This window comes from Panthera leo, chromosome D3 (assembly GCF_018350215.1).
Source record: "Panthera leo isolate Ple1 chromosome D3, P.leo_Ple1_pat1.1, whole genome shotgun sequence".
In the NCBI taxonomy this organism is placed as follows: Eukaryota; Metazoa; Chordata; class Mammalia; order Carnivora; family Felidae; genus Panthera; species Panthera leo.
The window spans coordinates 19037376-19057944 of record NC_056690.1 but is presented as its reverse complement, the minus strand read 5'-3'; the positions used below and the strand labels follow the sequence as shown (position 1 = coordinate 19057944).

The following is a 20569-nucleotide window of genomic DNA, read 5'->3' as shown; positions in this document are numbered from 1 at the left end:
TTGGCATTTCTCCAGCAAGGAGTCACAGGAGAACACTGCTGCCTGCCTGTGACGGACTTACAAGCCTGCCCAGTGCAAGGCTGGCTTCCCTATCCTTCTCCAAGCTGGCCCCTTTCATCTCCCACCCCACTTTGCCTTGCTCTGGGGAGCCTGAGCCCCCTGTTCCAGAGTAAGAGCACAATGGGCAAGCCCGTGTCTTTAAAACAAGGAGGACTGACAGGGCCAGGACCCCAGGCTGGAGGGTTGAGACCTGGAAGGTACTATGGACAGGCAGTCCTATTTACCCAAGGCAGGGAGAGAGGAGGCCCTGGCCAGGTCCCAACAGTAAGTCAGGAGCAGAGCTGGGTTGAACCTGGTGTTCTCCACACCCTTCCCACCACCTCCGGATAAAGGTTTCTCCAAAAGCAGCCAGACTGGCAGGGGCCTGCCCTTGGGGTGGGCAGGCAGCGGTAGAGAGGGAGCTCCTTTTCCTCCCCACCTCCTTCCTGGTCCTGGAACTCAGCACCTCCCTGTCTTCACCCTTCTTGGTCATCTCCTTTCTCACTCAAGGGGCTGTTGCATATCTAGCCAGCCTGGAATCCGTGCTGACTCATGGTCCCCTGTGGGCCCCACTGCGGAGGAGGGTTAGCTGGTGGGCCCGGGAGAGTCCTACCTTCTCTTTGGCCCAGAGGGCTTTTCTTTGCCTCCAGGTCTCTCCTCATCTGTGAGGATCCCCACTGCCCCAGACCTGACCTGGCTCTGCATGGGAGACTTAGGCTGCTGTCTTCCCCACTCTGGGCCTCAGTTTCCCCCCCAGACATGTTCAAATTCCTTCCTTGTCTTTGCCCTGTCCAACTCCTAGTTGGGCTGTACTCAGCTCTCCGTACAAGGCTGTGAGGCTGACCATGGCTTTAGGCTTCTGATCCAGAGCCTGCCCTGATGGTGCTTGTGGGGAGGGAAGATAGCCCCTTTCTGGGAGCAGACTACCCCTGGGAAGCCCTCGGAATGCTCCACCCCAAGTCCCCTGCTGCTGGATGTACCCACCCCCACGTCCTGCATGCTTTCTTGGAGTCCCCCAGAGGGGAGGACTGTGCACACGGGCCTCCAGGGCCTGGAGGGAACACACAAGCCCTTTGTCTCTGGTCTAAGGTATCTCCTAACCCCATGGAATTCCCCACTGACTTAGTACAGGGAGCCTGGGGGGGGGGGGGGGCGGGGGCGGTGGGTCCTAGGGGTGGTGGGCAGCACTTGTCCATCTGTGGGAGATGAACCTTGCCTCCTGTCAGCACAGTCTTGTCCTCAGCCCAAGGGGCCCTCCCTGGTGGGGAGGTCACCATCCTGGGCTCAGGCCCAAGATTGCTGTGGGGCTCCATTCTGAGCTTTGCCCCTCTGTGCCCTCCCAACTGCTCTTCTCCAAGCCCCACCCAGATGTGAAGGCGAGGTCCCTGGAGGCCTCCCCTAACTCCCCAGACCACAGATGGACCTGACCCTTACACCTTGGTGTCTTCTCAGGGAGTAATACCTGGGGTAAGTCAGTGAGAGCTTGGTCCCTCCCTTTCAGGTGTGCAGTGTCCCTGAGTCTTTGGCCACCCCTTTCCCCACCCCAGAAGCAAGCTGGCGCTCAGTGGCCCTGAGGTCCATGGTGCAGAAAGGCTGAGGCAGAGGGGGACATCACTGTTTACTGTGGGATCGGCACAGCAGGTTCTGGGCCCTCCTGCTGAGGGAAGTCTGAGACTCCATCCTGGGCTGACCATCTAGCCTCTAGTGAACCCATTCTCCTTCCAACCCCTTAATCCCAGGCTGAGTATTTACACTGGATTTCTGGGGACCTAGAAGGCCTCCATCATCCCCCATCCCATGTGCCACTGGCAGTCAGGTAGCAGCAGCCAGGGTGGTGGCAGGTCACCTCGTGCAGCAGGCCTGGGGCTCCGACCCTGGCTCAGCAGCTGCAGAGCCCCAGGTGGAGGCAGCAGAGGTGGCCCTGGCCTCACTACCCTCAGGCTCAAGGTCCAGGCCCTCATAGATGGTGGGGAGTGAGGTGCGCTGGCTCAGCCGCCGGCGTAGGCCGACCAGCAGGGGCTGGGGCAAGGAGGCCACGTCCACATTGTTGCCCAGGTCTACCCAGGCCAGCGCGGGGAACTTGGTGGAGTCCTTGACGGCCTCAGTGAGCTCACGGGCAGTGGCCCTCGTCAGCCTGTTGCCGTTGAGCAGGAGCTGGGTGAGGCGGGGCAGCGTCCAGAGGCTGGGTAGCAGCAGGCGCAGAAGCTCATCACTGAGCCCCGTGAAGCTCAGGTCCAGCACCGTGAGCCCGGCTCCCTGGTTTCCCAGGTAGCGCACAATGTGCTGCACATCCCGCGCTGACAGTGGAATCCCCGACAGGTTCACGGTCTCCCCAGCCAGCTGAGTCACCTGGAGGCTGCTCTTGAGGCTGTGGAAAGGTTGCAGGCAAAGATGGACTGAGCAAGGCCATGGCCTTGGCAGGTCCCTACTGGCTGTAGACAATGACCCATTGGGGCAGCCCTCAGTGGTGGCGGGGCCTGGGCCCTACAATCAGGCCAAGCTGGGATCAAACTGCTACTTTCTACGTGGATGGCCATGGGCAATTCTTGGAACCTCTCTGAGCCTCAGTCTCTCCTTTGGTGACAAGAGGGCCTGGCTGTTGTGAGGAATAAATATACGTGTTAAGGTTCCATGAGCTATTATTATTATAAAAACCTCCTGTGTGCCTGCATCACCACACCTGTTGTACCTATTATCTCACTTATTTTTATGCCAACCTAGTTGAGTAAGAATGATTATCCCATTCTGCAGAGGAGCAAATGATGCTCATAGAGGTGATAGGACTCTTCTATGCTCGCACACCACTAAGAGGGTACTGGGTCTTCAAATTAAGGTGCTCTGACTCCTGCCCTCACCTTTTTTCCCACGCCTCCTCTAAGGTCAATCCTTAGAGGGGTAAAGATAGACATTCCTATGAGGGTGATAGGGTATCCGTCTGTCCCCCAAGTCTTGAGGGCTAGAGAGGGGACAGGCCCAGGGTAGAAAGAGGGGAGGTGTTGGGAGGTGTGGGGGTGGGCAGGTGGAAGGTGAAGGGCGGTGAAGGGTTCCCTGTGTTCTAAGCTAGAAAAGAAATTTAGAGACTGAGGAGGGTCCTCCACCGCCCCTCGAACCTCCCTCTAGGTCTCTCCTGTCATTTGAACATGGACCACTAGGCAGATGGGTAGTGGGACCACCTTCAGGGCCCTTAACCACCACGGCAGGAAACAACCTCATGGGCTCCGGGCTCATCATGGACCACCAGGCTCAAGGAGGGGAAGGGTGGCAGAGGTGCGGCAGGGAGCAAGCAGGGGAGAGCACCAGCGCTGTGGTTCTAGGTCCCTCAACCTGGATGTCCGCAGCAGGTAACTAGGCTGAGTCTGGCCACAAAATGGTGATGGAGTGACTGGGAAGGGGACCCCATGGCAGAGCAGGCTACTAGGCTCACTGCGGAGGCCTCGGCTTCAGGCTGCCTGGCAAAGGCTTTTCAAAGAGCTGTAGGAACATGAGGGCAGAGTGTGGCCTCAGGCAAGCCATTTTGCCTCTCCCGACCTCAGTTTCCTTCCCTATAAAATGGGAATCATGACCCAGAATCTGCCTCCCTCACAGCCTGTGTGAGGATTCAGCTGACGCCTGCTACGCCTGCTGGGGTTATCTTGGTCCGGGTATGGTCCAGGCCCTGTGATAGGCCAGGAATTGAGAGGTGAGCGAAAAGCAGGAGGCAGGTCACACAGAGGGTGCAGTTTGGCTTGGGGGCATTCCACAGCTGTGATGCAGACAAGGGTGAGGGGGTCACAAGGTGGGGTTTCAGGCACCAGCCTCTTGCTGAGCTGCTTCTCCATGTCAGCCTAGGAAGGGACCCTAAGGGGCCACAAGGCAGGGCTGTGGCTGGGTTCCCCTTACCAGCTCTGGGTCTTCCTCTGGAGCAGGCTGGATCCTCGCTGCCGCTTGGAGTGAGGGGTGAGGTGGTAGATGAGCTGTCGGCAGATCTTGTCCGAGGACTTCCAGAGCTCATAGTCCTGTAAGGAGGCAGTGTTGTCAGGATGAGGCCAAGCCCCTCCCATGCCCCTCTGGGCCTTTGGGATCCAAGTGTGTGCTCCGGCACATGATTCATCATGGATCACTGAGCTGCCCACTAGCCTCCCCCTCCCACCCCCCACCCTGGCTGTGGCCTGGCACAGAGCCAGGGGAGGCTGCCCATTGGGAGCTGGACAGGCTGGTCTGAGGCCCGCAGTGCCCGGCGGGAGGATGCCTAGACAATGGGGCCTTGTTCCCTGTCCTCAGGCCCAAGGCCAGTGTCTCGGGCTATCAGCCGGCTCCCTGCCCACCCTCAGCGCTCCGGGGGGACTCGCCACAGGGGGAGGCAGGACCAGACCCCTCCAGGGAGCCCTGCTCCACTGACGCCACCCCCAGGGAATAGGAACAAGCCAGGTCAGCATGCTCTTCTTCCTCTCACTCTCCAAAACTAGACCGTGCCCGTGGGGCCTGGGTCTGGCTGCCAGGGCTGGGAGGGTCAATGTGTTACATCACCACCACCTGGCTCTCTTCTGGTCCTGAGTGGGCCCTCGTAGAGACCTAGCTTGGGGTGGAAAAACAGGGATGCTCTGCTTTCCACAAAGCTGGCACTGAGCACGCTCCACTACCCAGCACATTCTTTATCCTGTCCCTCTGTTAACAGAGCATACACACAGTGGCAGCAAGCCCTGGCAGTCACTATGATAGCCCTAGGCTAGCCTCAGAATCCTTGGTGATGCCTGCATATAGATGTAGGAGTTCAGAGCTGGCAGGGCCCATAGTGGGCACTCTTGTTTTGCACAGGGATTCACTGGGCCTAAGGGATGGGGGCTGGTGGCTGTGTCAGGAGCGCAGGACCTTCAGTGCTTGTGGCAGGATGTAGAGTGGGGTTGGGAGCAGATGTGGTGGCATGGGAGGAGGGGTGATGGAGGCTGCCGGTGGCAGACACCAATTCAACATGAGGAAGGATTTGCTTATGGTTCACACTGCTATGGGAAGCAGTGAGCATTCATCCCCAAGTGTATCCATACAGGATGGGGACATGTGGACAGGGGTTCCAGCCTATGGTGGCTCTCTTCTGGCCCCAGGAATGCAGAGGCTTGGAGTTTGATTCCATCAGTGGATTTGTCAGAACATTCTATGTCCCACAGCATCCCCGTAAGACTTCCTACCCGGGTCCCTGGTCCTGGCACACAGTGCTGCCACTCAGGAAGCCTATGCAACACACAGCTTTTCAGGTGTAGGAAAGCATAGCTCACCTGTGTTCCAGCTGCTTGCCAGCCTAATACACTGAAACTGCCATCAGGTCCCAGAGAGGGACATTGACCTGGTTAAGGCCTCAAAGCAAGTCAGTTGAGGACCGAGGCTCCTAGCCCCCAGCCCTGGGCATTCCTGGCCCCTGTCAGCCACACGGCCTAGCCTGAGGTCCATGCCTACTGGCCTCACCGTCTTGGGGCACTGCAGGTCACGGGCCAGGTTCACGAGCAGGTCATGGGAGATAGGGTCCACCAGATTGAGGAAGGCCACATTCCTATAGAGGATGTCGGTGAGGAGGGTCCCCTCGAGGCCCAGGTCCTGTGAGTGGTGAGGAGAATTGAGTGAGCCAGAAGTTGGGCTCTCCTTTTCCAGGCCCCCATCCAAGCTAGCCTCTCACATTGATTCCCCTCTGTCTGTCTCCTTCCCTGAGGCTTGCTGGAGTCTCTTCCCAGGTAGTGATGACCCAACTGTCCAGGAACACGTGGACCCTTTGGATGGGGAGAGTGCCAGTACATCCAGGGCTTCAGGGAGGTGATAAGTAGGTTCCAAAACCCTTAGACTGGTCCCTGGAGGCGAAACATGGTACTGTGACACCTACCTCCTCTGGGGTTGGGCTTGTCTGGAGGGTTCTTTGGGGGATCCTCTGATGACCCCCAAATGCTGCTGTCCTCCAGCATTCTCTTTGGGCCCTTTGCCTCTTCTACCTATTTCCAAGCTCTCCTGAGTTGTGGCCACAACAAATGTTTGCTGACAGGTCCAGATCCTTTTGTGGGAATGGACCTCTCTTTCAGCTCAGTCAGATGTCCCAAAGGCAGCTTAGATTGGGTGTGTTCATCTCCTGCCCTGAAGCTGGCCTTGCCTCATATGACCCAGCTCAGTAAAGGGCGTCACCATCCCCATCTCCCCAGCGCTTGGGCAGGAGCCCAGAACCACCCCACCCTCTTCCCTCACCCCTCTCTGCCTAGCTCTCCCTCCCCACTGCTCGAAGAGGTGCAGGCCTCTCTCCCTAACAGCCTCCTCCTGGGCCCCTTGGCCTCCCAACACCTGTCTAGTCCCACCCTTGAGCTGCCAGAGCCAGATCCATGAACACACCCCTAAGCTTGACCCTTAACCCCTTTGGTGGAGACCAAATTCTCTTGATGTTGTATGACATTAGAGACTCATGCACAGCTTGGCATTCCCACCCTCCCCAACCCACCAGCCTCCTTGTCCAGGTTCCACATCTCCCATCTCTCATAGAGACCTCACCATTGGGCCCCTGGTCTACCTATGCATTCCTGCCTTCAGTCCTTGGGCTTCTCTTCTTGTTATTCCCATAGGCCTGGTGAGTCCCTGAACATCTTTTCAAAGCATCCATACTGACAAGCCGATGGGGCAGGCATAGCCAGGAGGGGCCTTCAGACCCCGGGGCCCTCCTCAAGCCAGAGGGGCAGGTTCTGTGCACAAGCCCCCTGTGCACAGGATTCTAGGCCACATGGGAATGCCATGACTGCAGAGTCCCTGTGGATTATGGGGCAGACCCCTGGGCCAGGAATCCTGACCTGAGACACAAGGGGGCAATTTAGCTGGTTTCCCAAGTTAAAAAAAAAAAAAAAAATGTCCTGCTGGTGCTTTAGGGCCCAGATGCCATCCCAAAGATCTGTGCCTCTGGATGGTCTAGCTGATTTGGTGCTGCTTTGCTGTTTGCATTTTAAACATCATTCAAGTCACAAATGCCAGCTAGGGAGGATCTAGAAGAGAGGGCTAGCTGGTAAGCCTGGGCTGACCCAGACAGGGCCCCAGACTACAGCCACAGCCCGCCTTCTGCTGGTCTGGACAGCTCCTCTTAAAGGGCCAGCCCCACCTTTCCAGCCCACTGGGCCCAGAGAAAGGAAACCCAGTGCAGAAGGAGTGAGGCTGGGAGACTAGAAGCTTCTGTCTTGACTGTCCCCTAATTTGCTCTGTGGCTCTAGGCTCACCACTGTTCTCCAAGCCTCAGTTTCCCATCTCTAATCATCCACCTGCAGGCCAAACACCTGCATGGCTAATTTCAGATTGCAGTACAGGGCAGCTGCGGTGGCAGTTGCTGCGGGAAATGGGGATGTGGCCAGAGAGGGAAGTGGTTTGCCCAGTGGTGATGCTGGGACCAGAACCCACGTCTTCTAGGGCACCCCAGGCTGGCTCAGGTACCCGGTGTGTGTGGGACCAGGGGTGCCCACGCCCAGCTCTCACCCTGTCCAGATGTGGTGTTGTGATGCACAGATGCCAGGTGTATGTACTCAATGAGTGTGAGCTGCCTGTTAGGATGGGTGATGTGAGTTGTAGCTCTGTCTGGGCTGCCATAGTGTCACGGTGAGGTTGCACGGCTGACCAGCTGGGCTATCAGTTCCCAGGTCCTCTCTCCAGGGTCCTATGCAGTTCCTTCCCCCCTCCCCCGCCCCCACCATGGAAGAGCCGGGAGCTGCCCTCTTCCCATTCATTGCCCCTCAGTACAAGATGTCGTCCCCCTCCCACCATCCCCTTGCCACTCCTTTCCTGCCAAGGCATGAATCTGTGTTCTTAGCTCCGGGCTTGGGGGCACCCTCAATACACACACAACTGAACTCTCAAACCCCAGAAAGGTGGACACCGTCGCGGCCCTCTCTTCCACGCTCACACCACCCCACCCCACCCCACCCCACCCCACCCCACCCCACCCCCGGAGCCTCACTCGTCCTCACTCTAGCCGATTGCTTTCCCTCCCTCGCCCTCTCGCCCAGACAGGACTCCCAGCCTCCTCAGCCAGTCGTATGCTCCCCTCGGAACCCTCCCGGCCCGTGCGCCCGTCCGGGGCCAGCCCTGCCTCACGTGCCCGGGGCCAACTCCGCAGCACCTCCCGGCCCCTTCCAGGCCCGCAGCCTGCAGCTCTGGCCCCTCCCCGGCCTCCAGCCCCGGGCCGACCCGCTCCTTCTCTCGCCTGGCGCAGGAGGCGCAGCAGCTGCCGCGCGCGCTCGGGCCGCCGCTCGCGGAGCGTGGACTGGATCTCGCGGAGCCAGCGCACCCGGCGCTCATAGGGCGCGGGCCCGCACCCCGCCGCCGCCCCGGCTTCCGAGGCCGCCTCGGGTCCGGTCCGCCGACCCAGCCGCGCCCCCATGGCCGCTGCGCTGCCGGCGCGGAGCGGGAGGCAGTCCGGTCGTCGGCGCCCCGCCCCCGGCCCCAACCCCCCGCCCCGCCCCGCCCGGCCCGGGCTGCATTGGGTGGGGAGCGCAGGGTCCGAGGTTGCGCGCCCGGGCGGGGCCGCAGCGGAGGAGGAGGGCGGGGTTGCTGCTGGGGCCCCCAGAGCTCCCAAACCCTCGGTTTGGGAGGTCTGGCCAGTGGAGTCCCGGGCCCGCGCTAGACCGGGCTCTGGAGCTCTGTCGTCTGGGCCTGGAGTCGTTTGGGGAAGCACTGAGCAGGGGCCGGGCGAGGTGGCGCTTGGCTAGTGGCCTCCATGCTGACTGTGGAGCAGTTGCTTTGGTGGTGCAGAGCACTGGACTCCGAGTCGGGGAGGGGTGTGTGTGGGGTGGGGGGTGGGGGGTGGGGGGGGAATTCCCTTGCCAGCCTTAGGCAGTGCCATCACCTGCCTCCTGGAATTTCCCAGCCATTGGACAATCGTAGTATCTGACCTGTCCACCTGTGTAGACATTCCTGCATTGACAAATATTTACTGCCCCTCCCTGCCTAACTGGGGGAGGCCTGGGCAGGCTGGGTGGAGCAGGCTGGGCTCCCTTTGGCCCAGGCCTGGGAGACAAACAGGATGAAGAGTCCTGGTTAAACCCCTAAACCTAGCTCTGGGCAGGCTGGAAGCAGGCCAGCTGTGTCTGCCCCAGGCTTCAGTCTTCCAGCTTGACAGGGGCGGGGAGGCGGTGTGAGGAGGGGAAGCCCTGGCTCCTGCATGGATCAGGTTTGGGCTAGGGACCCAGCCAGCTCTAGGGGCCTACTTGGGGGCCTGCTGCCTCCTGGAGGCTCCCCTCCCAGCTCTGGGCCCTCACACTCCCTGGGTAGGGGACATTTGGAGCAGGAGGGCTCTAGACACCCAATTCCCACAGCAAAGAGTGTGTGTCCAGCCTGTGAGGACAGTGGGCCTGGGCACAGGTTCAGGAGGGGTGAGCACAGATGGGGTGTGCGTGGGGTGAGGGGTGGCCATCTGAGAGCACATGGTAAGTGAGGGTAGAGTCAGACTTCTCTTTTGGGTTAAGTATTGCCCCCCAGGAGTGTGTTTGGGGACAGAGTGCTGGGATCTGTGGTCCCCTGAAGCTGAACCCCTGATACAGGACAGAGGACAACTTAGTATCCTTGTCACTTGATCATTCACTGAACCCCAACCCCTGTTGCTGCCTGCTTGGGCTCCCCCATTGGGACTGGTCCTGGGGCTTTTCTATCCTCGGCTCCCTTCTCCTCTGCCGTCTGCCAGCTGGACCCAGCAGCCTCCACTACTCCCCCTCTGTAGCCAGTATTGTCCTGGGGCCACCTTGGCACCACAGGTTTCCTCCCTGGCAAACCTGCATGACCATTTGGCCTGCCTCCCTCCAGAGCCCAGGCGCTTTCGCTGACCTGACGTGGTGGTGTTGGGGCCAGAGATTTAAGCAGCAGCCTCATTGCTCCAGGGACCTCTCAGACCCCTTGTCCAGACTGGCAGCCTGGTAAGAACCCCCTCCCTCTCCTCTTATACGTTTGGGGCTGGAGCCAGAGCTGGGATGTCTCCCAAATCCTGACCTTATCCTTCCAGAGGCTGAGCCAGGCCTGGACATTGTCCCCTCAAACATGAGAAGGCCGAGCCAGGGCAGGGGTATGGGGCAGGGGAGAGAGAGGGCTGAGTTTGGTTGTCACAGAGGGGGCAACCCAGGCAGTGGCACAGGAGGGTGCCCAGAGTTAGAGTCCTGTGGAAAGCAGAGAACTGCCCCCCAGCCCCACCCCTCATGTCCCACCCCACCCTCTGTGTTCTTGGCTGAGAGATTCCTGGAGGACATTTTCCCAGAAAAAGAGGGAGGTGGTGACTGGGCCTGGATCCCTAGATGGGCCTCCCTCTGCCTTCTGTGGGGGTGGTTAGGTTGAGTTGGCTCTTAGGGAGTGTTTCTGGCCTAACCCGATTCGGGCAAGAGGCCCCAGAGACAGAGTTCTGCCCTCAGGAGAGGGGGGCATCATTCCCCCTTACTGGCCTCCATGTATATTTAAGTAAAGGCTGCTGGCCTCTCTCTGTGGAGTTGCCTTGGGCAGTAGGCCTGTATTTGTGGAGACCCCATTGAGTGGGTGGGTAGGGGGGTGCTATGATGTTGCCCTCTCAGCACCTAGGGCTGATATGGAGCTTCAGTGACTTGTATGGGCTCCCTGGACAGCCAGTGAGGTGGGAAGTTGGGGAGCCAGAGAGTCAGGTGGGAGGGACACAGCTGAACCCCAGGCCCTGCTGGCAGCATCCTGGCCCTAAGTGGGGCTTGCCAAGAGACAAGTAGCGGTGACAGTCACACCTTTGGCTTCCCAAGCTCTTGGCCACCCCATGTGGTGGCCCAGCTGGAGTGACAAGGAACCAAGGTCCAGATGACCCAGTGGGAGGGGAGAAGGGCTGTGGCTGGAACTGAACCTGCCCCACCTTTAGGGCTCTTCTCTATCCACCCAGTGGGGTAGTCCAAGACCAGATACTGGCAAGGTTCATGGTACCTCAGCAAGTAGCCAGGTGACAGTGAGCCTCTTGGCAGCCGCTCCAAAGAAGAATGCAGGATGGTTTTGGAACTCTCTAGGAGGAAAGAAGCAGACACTCAATGGAAACAATTTCTTCTGGAGCTGGCTCTACAGGGCTGTGTTGTAAGCTTGTGTCAGGGCCAGGGATCCCTATGGGGGGGTGGGGGCATAGGTATAGGCTCAGGACCAATGAATGATTGATTGATTGAGATGTAGAGAGAGTGGGGGAGGGGCAGAGAGAGAGAGAGGGAGGGAGGGAGGGAGGGAGAGAGAGAATCCCAAGCAGGCTCTGCACTGTCAGCACAGAGCCTAGTGTGGGGCTGGAACTCACGAACCGAGAGATCATGACCTGAGCTGAAATCAAGCATCGGACCCTCAACTGGCTGAGCCACCAGGTGCCCCTCGTCTCAGAACTGATTAGAATCCCCTGGACCTGTCCCTTTTTGGGTGTACAAACTAGGTAAAGTAGGTAGCTGTATTCGTTTTCTGTGGCTGTTATAACAAATTATTGCAATCTTGGTGACTTAAAACAACAAATTTATTCCTCACAGTTCTGGAGACTGAAAGCTGGAAATCAAGGCATTGGCAGGGCTCTCTGAAGGCTCTAACGATGGCGGTTGCTGGTATCCAAGGCATTCCTTGCCTTCTAGCTATAGCCCTCCAACCTGGGTCTCCATTGTCACCTGGCCTTCTTACCTGTGTCTGTGTGTCTCTCTTCACATGGCCTTCTTATAAGAACACTGGTTATTGGATTTGAGGCCCACGCTAATGACATCTACAAAGACTCTATTCCCAGATAAGGTCACATTCAGAGGTCCCAGTGGATATGAATTGGGGGGGGGGGTGCTATTCAACTCACTACAGTAGGTTTTACAACCGTATTTCCTCATCTGTAACTCGGGGAAAATAGGGTGCCCGTCCGGCATCTTATTGTAGGATTAGACACAACAAAGCAAAAGTCCAACATACAGCAGTGTTTTTACAAATTGATTTTCCGTGGCTTTATACGGAATCCACTCAGCCACCCACAGCCTTCATTGGTCAATTCAGTGCTGACTTTTGGGCCCTGTGGATACTGCAGAGACTAAGACACAGGAAGTCAATCTAACAGCTACTCCACAGATGTGGGGAACCTTGATGGGGGCTGCAGGGCACTACAGGAGCTGACCAGGAGGAGGGGGAGGGCTTCCGGAAGAGGTTGCTTTGAGGTTGGGGTCTGAAGGAAGAGTGCCAGCTTGAAGTCTCAGCAGAGAGCATAGGGTGAACTTTACAGAGGAAGGGGTGGGGCCCTAGCAAGACTGGAATTTATCTGGAGGGCAAAGGGGGCCTTTAAAGGGTTTCTAGTGAGAGAGGATGTGCTCAGATTTGTATGCTCAGCACTGGGGCTACCTTAGGGAAACAGTGGAGGGGCTGAGGACCCTGAGGAGGAGTTGCCAGGTGAGGGGAGCTGGGGTCAGGAGCAGCCAGGAGAGGATGTGGAGGTGAGGCTGCTACACTGGGGGACCAGTGAGTTTGGGAAGGAGGCTCTGGGGCTAGGCAGGCTAAGCTAATGTGGTTGGTGGAGGTATGGGGACGGTTGTTACTTAGTTCAGGTTTAGGCAGGCATGTTGACCTGAGGCATCTAAAACATCAGCCCATAAAATGTTGCAAGCAGGACTCTGAGAGCAACGGAGTTCAGCTTGAAGTGGTGCAGGAGGCCCAGAAATGAGATGGCAGGGGGTGGGGGCTCTGAGAAGCCAGGATGGAGGGCTAGCAGAGCATGCGGGGCGGTGGGGGCGGGGGGGGGGGGGAAGCACTGGGTGTTTTTTGGCATTAGGGGAACCACAGGTCCACTCACCCCCCATGGAGGGTTGGGACTAGGGGGTGGGGGTGGAGAGGTGTGTGGACAGGCAGGTTCCAGCCAGCGACTCCCCTCAGAGGGAGACAAGACCAGGCCATACCCTGGGGTGGGGGCTGGGGTGTGGACGGCTCAGCCTTTCTCCTCCACCCCTTGGAGCTCCCAGACACTGCAGATAATTACGAGGTGATATGGTAAATGCTACCTGCTCAGGGTGCCGTGGGCAGAGAGGGCAGGGCAGGCAGGAGGGGGGAATTTATGACCTCTTAGCCCTGAGCTGCTCATCAGGCAAGGACAGAGGCGGCTGCCGGCCTGGGCGTGGGAACCATGGAGATAGCGGGCGCTGACAATAGCCTGTGCACAGCCATTTCAGTGAATCCGCCCAACAATTATTTTAATGATTCCTGCTTTCCAGATAGAAAGCTGAGGGCAGGAAGAGGAGACCCTGGGCCATGAGTGGCAGGGGTCAAATTTGAACCTAGGAACTCTGGAGCCCATGCTTTTGGCTGTGCTGGTACCCTGCTTCTGGGTTTGGGAGTTGGACTTGGTCCACCAGGTGCCAGACTAGCCCTGCAGCCAGACATTCTCAGGCGTTAAGGAGCTGACATCTCTGAAGGCCCACACACTGGCAGTGCTCCAGCCTTCTTCCACACATCAAAGGTAGGTGCTGCAACGGCAAACGCATCAGATGGTGCTGGGGGCTGGCAGCCAGGCTCTGGGGGCACAGGGGCTCTGCCTCTCTGCTACCCCTGGATAGCACCAGTCTCTTCACCGAGCTAGAGTCTTCCTTCCATCCCGGCAGTGTGGTCTGTGTGGCTCAGGGAGGCTGTGGCGAGGTAGCCACAGGGTCTGAGGTGGCCCTTGCTCCTCTGCTTGTGGCCTCAGACGGTGGGCAGGAAGTGAGGCAAGCCCACCTTAAAGCATGCCAACTCTCACAACTGCAGAAGGCATTCCAAGAAGGCAAATTGGGCTTGACATTGGGAAGAACTTGCCAACCAACCACAGTCTTGCTGTCTTTAAAGGTAGTGAGGTCCCTGTCAAGGCAAGTATGCAAGCCAACCTTTTTGGGGTGTTGGAGACAGGAGATCAGAGACCAAACATTTGAGATTCTGTGATCCTAAAGTTGATTAAGATGCTATGATGTTTGGCATCAAAGTCACTTGTATTTAGCCAGTTTACCAAATGTGTCCTTGGTGCAGATACCAGGGGACACAAAATGCCTGTTGTAATATCAGGTTTCCTGGCTCCCAGTGGGGCCTGAGATCCTGTCCCAGCAGTTCTGGAGGACAGGTCAGGCACTGCTGCATCTGGACCTGCCTTCCTGGCTCACTCAGTGTGAGGCTCCTGACTGCATTTTGGGATGTTGTGTCTCTACCAGCTGTGGCCCACCCGGGGCAGGAGGTTCACCTGGCACTTCCTGAGGCTCAGGCAGAGCCTCTTCCAGGATGTGACAGCAGGGTGGGGCATGATGGAGGCTGCAATGAGGTACTACTTGCAGGAAGTGGTTTGCAAGGCCTTCCCCATGTCATGGGTCACTGTTCTACCTAATGGCTTTGGGCAAGTCCCTTCCTCTCTCACGTCGTGGTTTCCTTTGACTACCCTTCTTCCTCCACCAATGCCTTGTTTTCCCAGACACAGAGCTGGGGCAAACCAGAGTCTGTCAGAACAGGAAGGACCTTGGAGGCCACTGTGGTTCCTCATTTTTCAGAGGAGGAGATGGGCCAGGTGCCCAGCCCCCCTATCCCCTCCTGTCTGACCAAGACCCGTGGGGTACCCTAGGTTGCTGGTGCCTACATAGTATGTGTGGTTAGGAGATAAAAGGCATCAGGATGGTAGGGTGGCACCGCTCGCCCCCCCCCCCCCATGATGCCTTGGCAGCAATCCCTGGCTGGAGGCCAGCCTCGCCCAGGAAACTCCTCAAGGAACAAGGACACAGAGAACCCATCTCAGCAAGTCCCCAGCCATTAACACTCCTTTCTTCCCACGGCCCTTACCCTCTGGTCACCCACCAGGGTCTTAATGAGTGAGCTGCAGTTAATGGGTTACCCAGCCAGGTGACACATTCACCAGCCTCCTGGGGCTCTCAAAGTCCAGATGCACTGGCCTGGCCTTCAGGGTCTGATCTGAGCTCAGCCACTTCCCTTCTTAGCCTTGACACCTCAGGGCTCAGGAAGGGCCCAGGGAGGTCAAGAGGCTCCCTTAGGCCCTTACTACTCCCAGACATGCCTCCAGTGCCAGCTTCCAGGCTCAAGTGGTTCCCTTTACCTGGCATGTCCTACCCAATCCAATCCCAGCTCTGCCCTGATTCTTAAGGCCCCTGTCACTGTGTCTGCCTCTCCTCCAGGTCCCTGGGCTCCTCCTCTTCCTTGGCTGGCCATACTAAGCCCATCTAGAATCCTGCTGGGGGCTCCTTGAGAAGAGAATCTGGACAGGCCAGGCTTAGAGGCAGGAATGAATGAATGAATGAATGTGTTGAAGCCAGGGCCGTGCTAGTGGTGGCAGTTCTGGCAGACAGCAGGCCACAAGTGGATCTCAGACACAGGGAGTCTTGGGGCTGCCAGCCCTGTGAGGCACCCACCCTGTCTCATTTGATGGGCCAGAGTAGGGAGGGGCATGAGCAAACAACTCTATCTCCTGCCCTCACTGCTGTGTGTCCTCCATCAACCCTCTCGCTCATGACCCCAGAAATGTCGGGGATGAAGAGAGGCTCCCCTGGGTCGTGTAACTCCCTTCAGTCCAGGTGGCCAGGGCCTTTGGAGTGACAGTCCCTACACACTCCCCCTGTAGCCCCAAGGGTCAGGGAGAGGACATGGTTGGAGGAGCATCTCCTACTCTAGAGTTCTGGAGTAGGTAGGATTCCTCAGGCCTGATGGGGATTCAGAGGTTTACACTTCCAACCCCAGTGGGTGGGCATCTGGCTGCACCCCAGCACCACGTGAACCTGCTCTAGACATTGTAAGTTGGGGGGGGGTCCCACCTCCTCCCAGGGGCCCCTGGTCTGACCTACCTCTGCCTGAAACCTAGCCTCATTCAGCACCACGGAGGCTTCAAAGCTCAGGTCTCTCATTCAGGATTGGGGATCTTACGGGACTCAAAGAGGCCAGCAGCTGTCCCAGGTCACACAGCCCCAGAGACAGGGCTAGGAGCCAGCCCTCTTCCCACCTGGAAAGGTTCCTGTGCCTTTAAAGCCTCCCTCCACTCAGTCCGCAGGGGGAGGGAGGGGAGGAGCTGGGTCAGAGCGGGGGCACTAGGGACTCAGCTCTGTGCTGGAGAGCAGCAGGAGGACCAGCGTAGAGCCAGGTGAGCCAGGAGGGGCATCAGGCTGTGCCTCAGTGCTGTGTGACCCCAAAGTACAGCTCATTCTTTCTGAGCTGCTGGACATTGTAGGTTGGGGTAGCTCAGGCTAGGTCCTCCCAGAAGCATCTGTCTGGAAGCCTGGGTTCCAGTCCCAGCTCTGCCATGTGCTGGCCTCTTCCTCTGGAGAGGCTGGAGCCTTAGTTTATATACCTGCATAATGGGAGTGAGCGGACCTTCAGGGTGAAGGGGACAGGGCTTGTGTGAATGGACCCTGAAGAGGGGCTGCACAGACTGGGTCCAGGCTGGAGAGGCCTTGGATTTTTTATTGTCTGGTTAGGGGGGTTGAAACTACCTGTCCAAGCTGTCTGGCTCACTGTGTCACAGGTGTGGGGTAGGTGGAGGAGGGCCGGGTGGAACTGCTGAACTGCTCTAAAGAAGGGGACATTTTGGAATTAAGCGGGAGGGGTGCAGCATGGGGAAACTGAGGCCCAGGAGGATCTGGCAGCATGGGGGTAGGGGACCCATGATGGGGGCTGAGGCGCTGGGTCCTCTGGCCATGCTTGCCCCTCTCCGGGATCTGGTTTGTGGCTATGGTGGGGCCTGAAACCGGCTCAGTTGTGCAAGGGTCATTGCACAACTCTAGGGGGTGCCCACCACCTTGTGGTCATTGCAGGCATGCCTAGCTATCTCAACAGGTATCTGGCATGGCGGTTATCAAGTACTGGGGAAGGTGACTTTTTCTAATTCTCAACCTTATGCCACCAGGGTGGGCAGCAAGGGAGACAGATCCCAAATCCAGGCCTGGGTAATGGTAAGCTTCCAGTCCAGTGGCGGGCAGGGCTCAGGAAGCTGCTGAGAGCTATGTTCTCATGCCTGGGGTGAGATGGGGACGACTCCTTGATGCTGGTGGTGTTAGGGCCAGGGGCATGGGTTCTGGGCCCACCTGCTGGTCCACATGTCTCCCTCGGGGTCCAGCTGAAATTGCGCAAGTTGCTTCAACCTAAGCCTTGGTTTCCTGTCTGAATGGGTCTAGGACCGTGCACCAGGACTGTGGCTCTGAGGTGGTGGTGACACAGCCAGGTGACAACTGGGTTGGAGGATTAACAGAGAATCCTTAGGCTTCCTCATGCTCCGCTCTCTGATGCATCCTGGGAACCTGTTCCACTCAGCCTAGGTTCAGCTTGTGTGTGTGTGTGTGTGTGTGTGTGTGTGTGTGTATTGGGAGGGGGTGGTGCTGATGGCAAAGTCAGTATCTCTGGTGGGTGAGGCTTGCACATTCCTGGGGACGGGGAGCTTACCATCTTCTGTGCCTAGGACAGGAGCCATGGGGTCTGGAGGAGACTCTTCAGCCCAGCCCCTGCAGCCTTTTCTAGGGCGGCATGGTTTCCCCAGACTGACTCCCCTCAGGTCGTTTTTCAGCATATAGGGGTTGGGGGGCTGACCAGAATAAAACGTGACACGCTCACCACGTAAGGAAGGTTCTTGGTTCTGTACCTCAGGCGTTTGTTGACACAGCCTTTAATGAGATACCTTTCCTCCGGACTCTCCTCTCTGGGGCCTGCAGCTGCTGCTAGGCTTCATCTGTGCTCCATCACAGACAGTGTTTGGTCCCTCACCTTGCCCCAGGATGCGGTTTTCCTGTTGGGACCCTACTGGGATCACCTGTTGGGTGGGGCCATCCTCTGCCCGCTCAGACATTCTTCCTACCCTCGAGCTGCTGCTGACACTGCCATGTCTTATGCCTCCCCAGGCGAGGAGGAAGTGGCTAAGCAGGCTTAGGCTAGGGACAGAGCCCTGTGTCTCTCCACTCTAGACCCCTGCCAGCTGACTGGCCTGCAACACAAATCCCCTGACATCCTGGCTGGTGGCTAGCCCTCAGGGACAGGTTATGGGCCTTCGTCCCTGGAGCCTGCCCTGTCCATCTTCTCAGTCACCCTGGTCTGCAGGTGATGTCCAGGAGAAAAGAGCTGAGTCATGGCGCCCCGTCCCGGGGCCGTGGAAGATTTCATGGGAGTGCATTTTCCGGTGGATTCCATCCCAAGCCTGTTCAAGGGCAGTGGGTAACAGGACAAGGCCTGTTTTGACTGTGCGACCCAGAGTGTGCAGCAATATTCCGTAGGGGCAATGAGACCTCTATAGCTCTTTCTGTCTGTCAGCTGCCACAGCCTTACAGGGTGGTCATAGCTGAGGTGTTACAGATAGGGACTGTGGGGGCTCCTGGGCAGCCTAGATACAGCTAGCAAGGAAGCCAGGGATGGAGCAATGACTCAAGGAGTGGCTGATCCTTATTCTTGGCACATGGAGGCCAAAGGGGGATGGAAAGCAGCATCCAAGGTCCCTCGGCTGGGCATGCACCTACTCCTGGCTTGAGATCTCCTTGTTGGCCCGGTCAGGGACATGCAGGAACTTGGGTGCGGGTATCAAGTGGCCAGGTGTGCACTGTTGGGCTGCGTGGCTTGAACCAGCTCTGGCGCGGTCTGGGCCCTGCCTTTCCAGGCTGCTCAGGGGGGTTCTTGGGCCCGAGGTGCTGACATTCCCGGATAGGCGGTGGAACCGGTCTGGACACGAGGCCCCAGGCTGTGTTCCAGGAAGGCACCCTTGGCATCTGCTTGAGGGCTGTGGTGAGGGCTCTCAGGTCCTGGTTCTGGTCTGGTGCTGGCGGCACCTCTGCTGCGTTGCCTCAGGAACCATCTCTGGGACATTGTGTTTGGCCCTGGAGTTCAGACACTTTGACAGGGGTGGGGTGTACCCAGCCTGGGGCTTGCTGGAGGGGTGTTCACCAGGAGACCCTGCCCTTTGGAGAGAACTGTGTCCAAGAGAGGGGGACTCCTTGCCCCTGGCACCACATCTCTCTTTCCCTGTTGGGGTCACACCCCTCACCTGCTGCCACTGCCTTGGGGACCCCAGAAGTCATGCTGTCATAACACCTCCCATCTCCTACCCAGGGCCCTCCCAGAGCTGTGTGAACTTTAGTCATCTGCTGACAGGCCAAGTCACTGTGTCTCCTTGCTTCCTCAACGTCAGCCCCTGGGGCTGTCCTCCCTGTCAGACTGGACCTTTTAGAGGACAGCCTGCTCTCCACCCTGCTTAGACACTTTCAACGGTCCCATGGGGTTGCTGAGTGACTCCCAGCCAGCTTCTTGCCTGCTCTGGGACTAGGTGAGCATGAGAGTTCTGCCTTCTCCTGCCCCTTTCCTGTCTCTGCTCCTCCTTGGAGGTGCCCTCCCCCAGATCCCAATCCCTGTTCAGAGGCACCCTGAGGAGCTCTGCAGGGGCTGCAGGCGTGGCTCTGGGCCACTCCTAGGAATGGGGGGGTTCGGCTGAAGCTGTGGCCCAGATTTTCCCAGGCAGACAAATCTGGCCGTGTCCCAGCCTAGAGCTTCTTCCGAGGACCAGGAGCTTTCCTGGGCCCCTGCCAGCTCCGGGCCTCAGGTAAGCCCATGAGGGTCATGAGGAGTGGTGTGGGAGTTTGAGGCCAAGTGCTGTGCCCCACCTACTCTCTGGCCTCAGTTTCCCTTCCTGACACTGATTTGGGTGAGAGCCAGACCTCTGGGCTTGGACATTCTTTTAGTGAGTCTTTGGGAAAAATGTGGGGTGTGTGTGTGGGGGGGGGGGGGTGGGAAACGGAAGCCCAGTCCCCAGCAGGGTGTCTTCCGCAGGGCTGGTGATGTCTGCTTGCAGGGTCTGGGCTGGTGTCTTTGCTGCCCTGGCCAGGGAGGAGGGATGGGGGTCAGTACTGCCCACCCCTCCCCATACTTCCTGGCAGTCTGAACCTTGCTGGGTGCCCCCTGTCCCTCTGGAAACCCACTTGGGTCCTTGGGTAGACGGATGGATGGACGGACAGATGGATGGATAGGGGAGGCTGGAGTACAGACCTTAGGAAGTCATGTCTGGATCACCACAGGGACCTGAGGGGAGAAAGGAGGGCCGTGAGGGGGGCGGTCTCACCTCACAGCCGCAAGCCCAGGAGAAATGAGACAATGTCCCCAAGGTGTCCCACGGGCAAGGACTGGGGGGCCTCCTTGGCAAGTGTGCCTGTGCCCATGCTGGGAAGAGAGTCACTGGTTTCTGTCCTGCCCCACCCACCCCCACCACATGTGGTGGGAAAGTTCTGTGTCTGGAAACAGACCCCACATGTTCCTGGCCCAGCTCCCAAGGCCCCTCACACCTCCCAGCATAGCTATCTCTGTTGGGAATCCTTAACCCTGACCCAGCCTCTAGGGTGTGCTCCAGGGGCATAGACTATCCCCTGGAGCAGTGGTAGGGGGAAAGTCCTGGTTGGCACTTTGGAGAGAGCCTTCTGCTGCCTTTTGGAGGACTGAGGAGCAGGTGATACTGACAGGAGGGAGTGCAGGGAGTAGGCTTTATAGTCCAGCCTTCAAAGGGTGGTGCCTGGATACAGTCAACATGGAGAAGAAAGGCTGGCTTGAATCCCACTGGGGACGTAGGGCGGTGGTCTGCTGTGTGGCTGCCCAC

At 58.2% G+C, this 20569-nt stretch overlaps 2 protein-coding genes across 3 annotated transcripts in view; one reads left to right on the top strand and one right to left on the bottom strand.

Moving 5' to 3' along the window:
- The window catches only part of GGT1 (gamma-glutamyltransferase 1), a 33242-nt gene that overhangs the window by 123 nt on the left and 12550 nt on the right, over positions 1-20569 (top strand). Inside the window, exon 2 of the mRNA XM_042910370.1 lies at positions 9817-9926. The gene's annotated coding sequence lies outside the window, so the exon portion shown is untranslated. The remainder of the gene's footprint in view (positions 1-9816; positions 9927-20569) is intronic.
- LRRC75B (leucine rich repeat containing 75B) lies at positions 1194-8408 on the bottom strand. Of its 2 annotated transcripts, XM_042910371.1 has the most exons (4): positions 8222-8408; positions 5476-5604; positions 3919-4034; positions 1194-2407 (listed from the first exon to the last, which is right to left on the bottom strand). In XM_042910371.1, the coding sequence occupies exons 1-4, from the start codon at positions 8396-8398 to the stop codon at positions 1882-1884; spliced, it is 948 nt and encodes a 315-aa protein (XP_042766305.1). In that variant the 5' UTR covers positions 8399-8408; the 3' UTR covers positions 1194-1881. The 2 variants fall into 2 exon arrangements, with proteins under 2 accessions (XP_042766305.1, XP_042766306.1); XM_042910372.1 differs by lacking the exon at positions 5476-5604.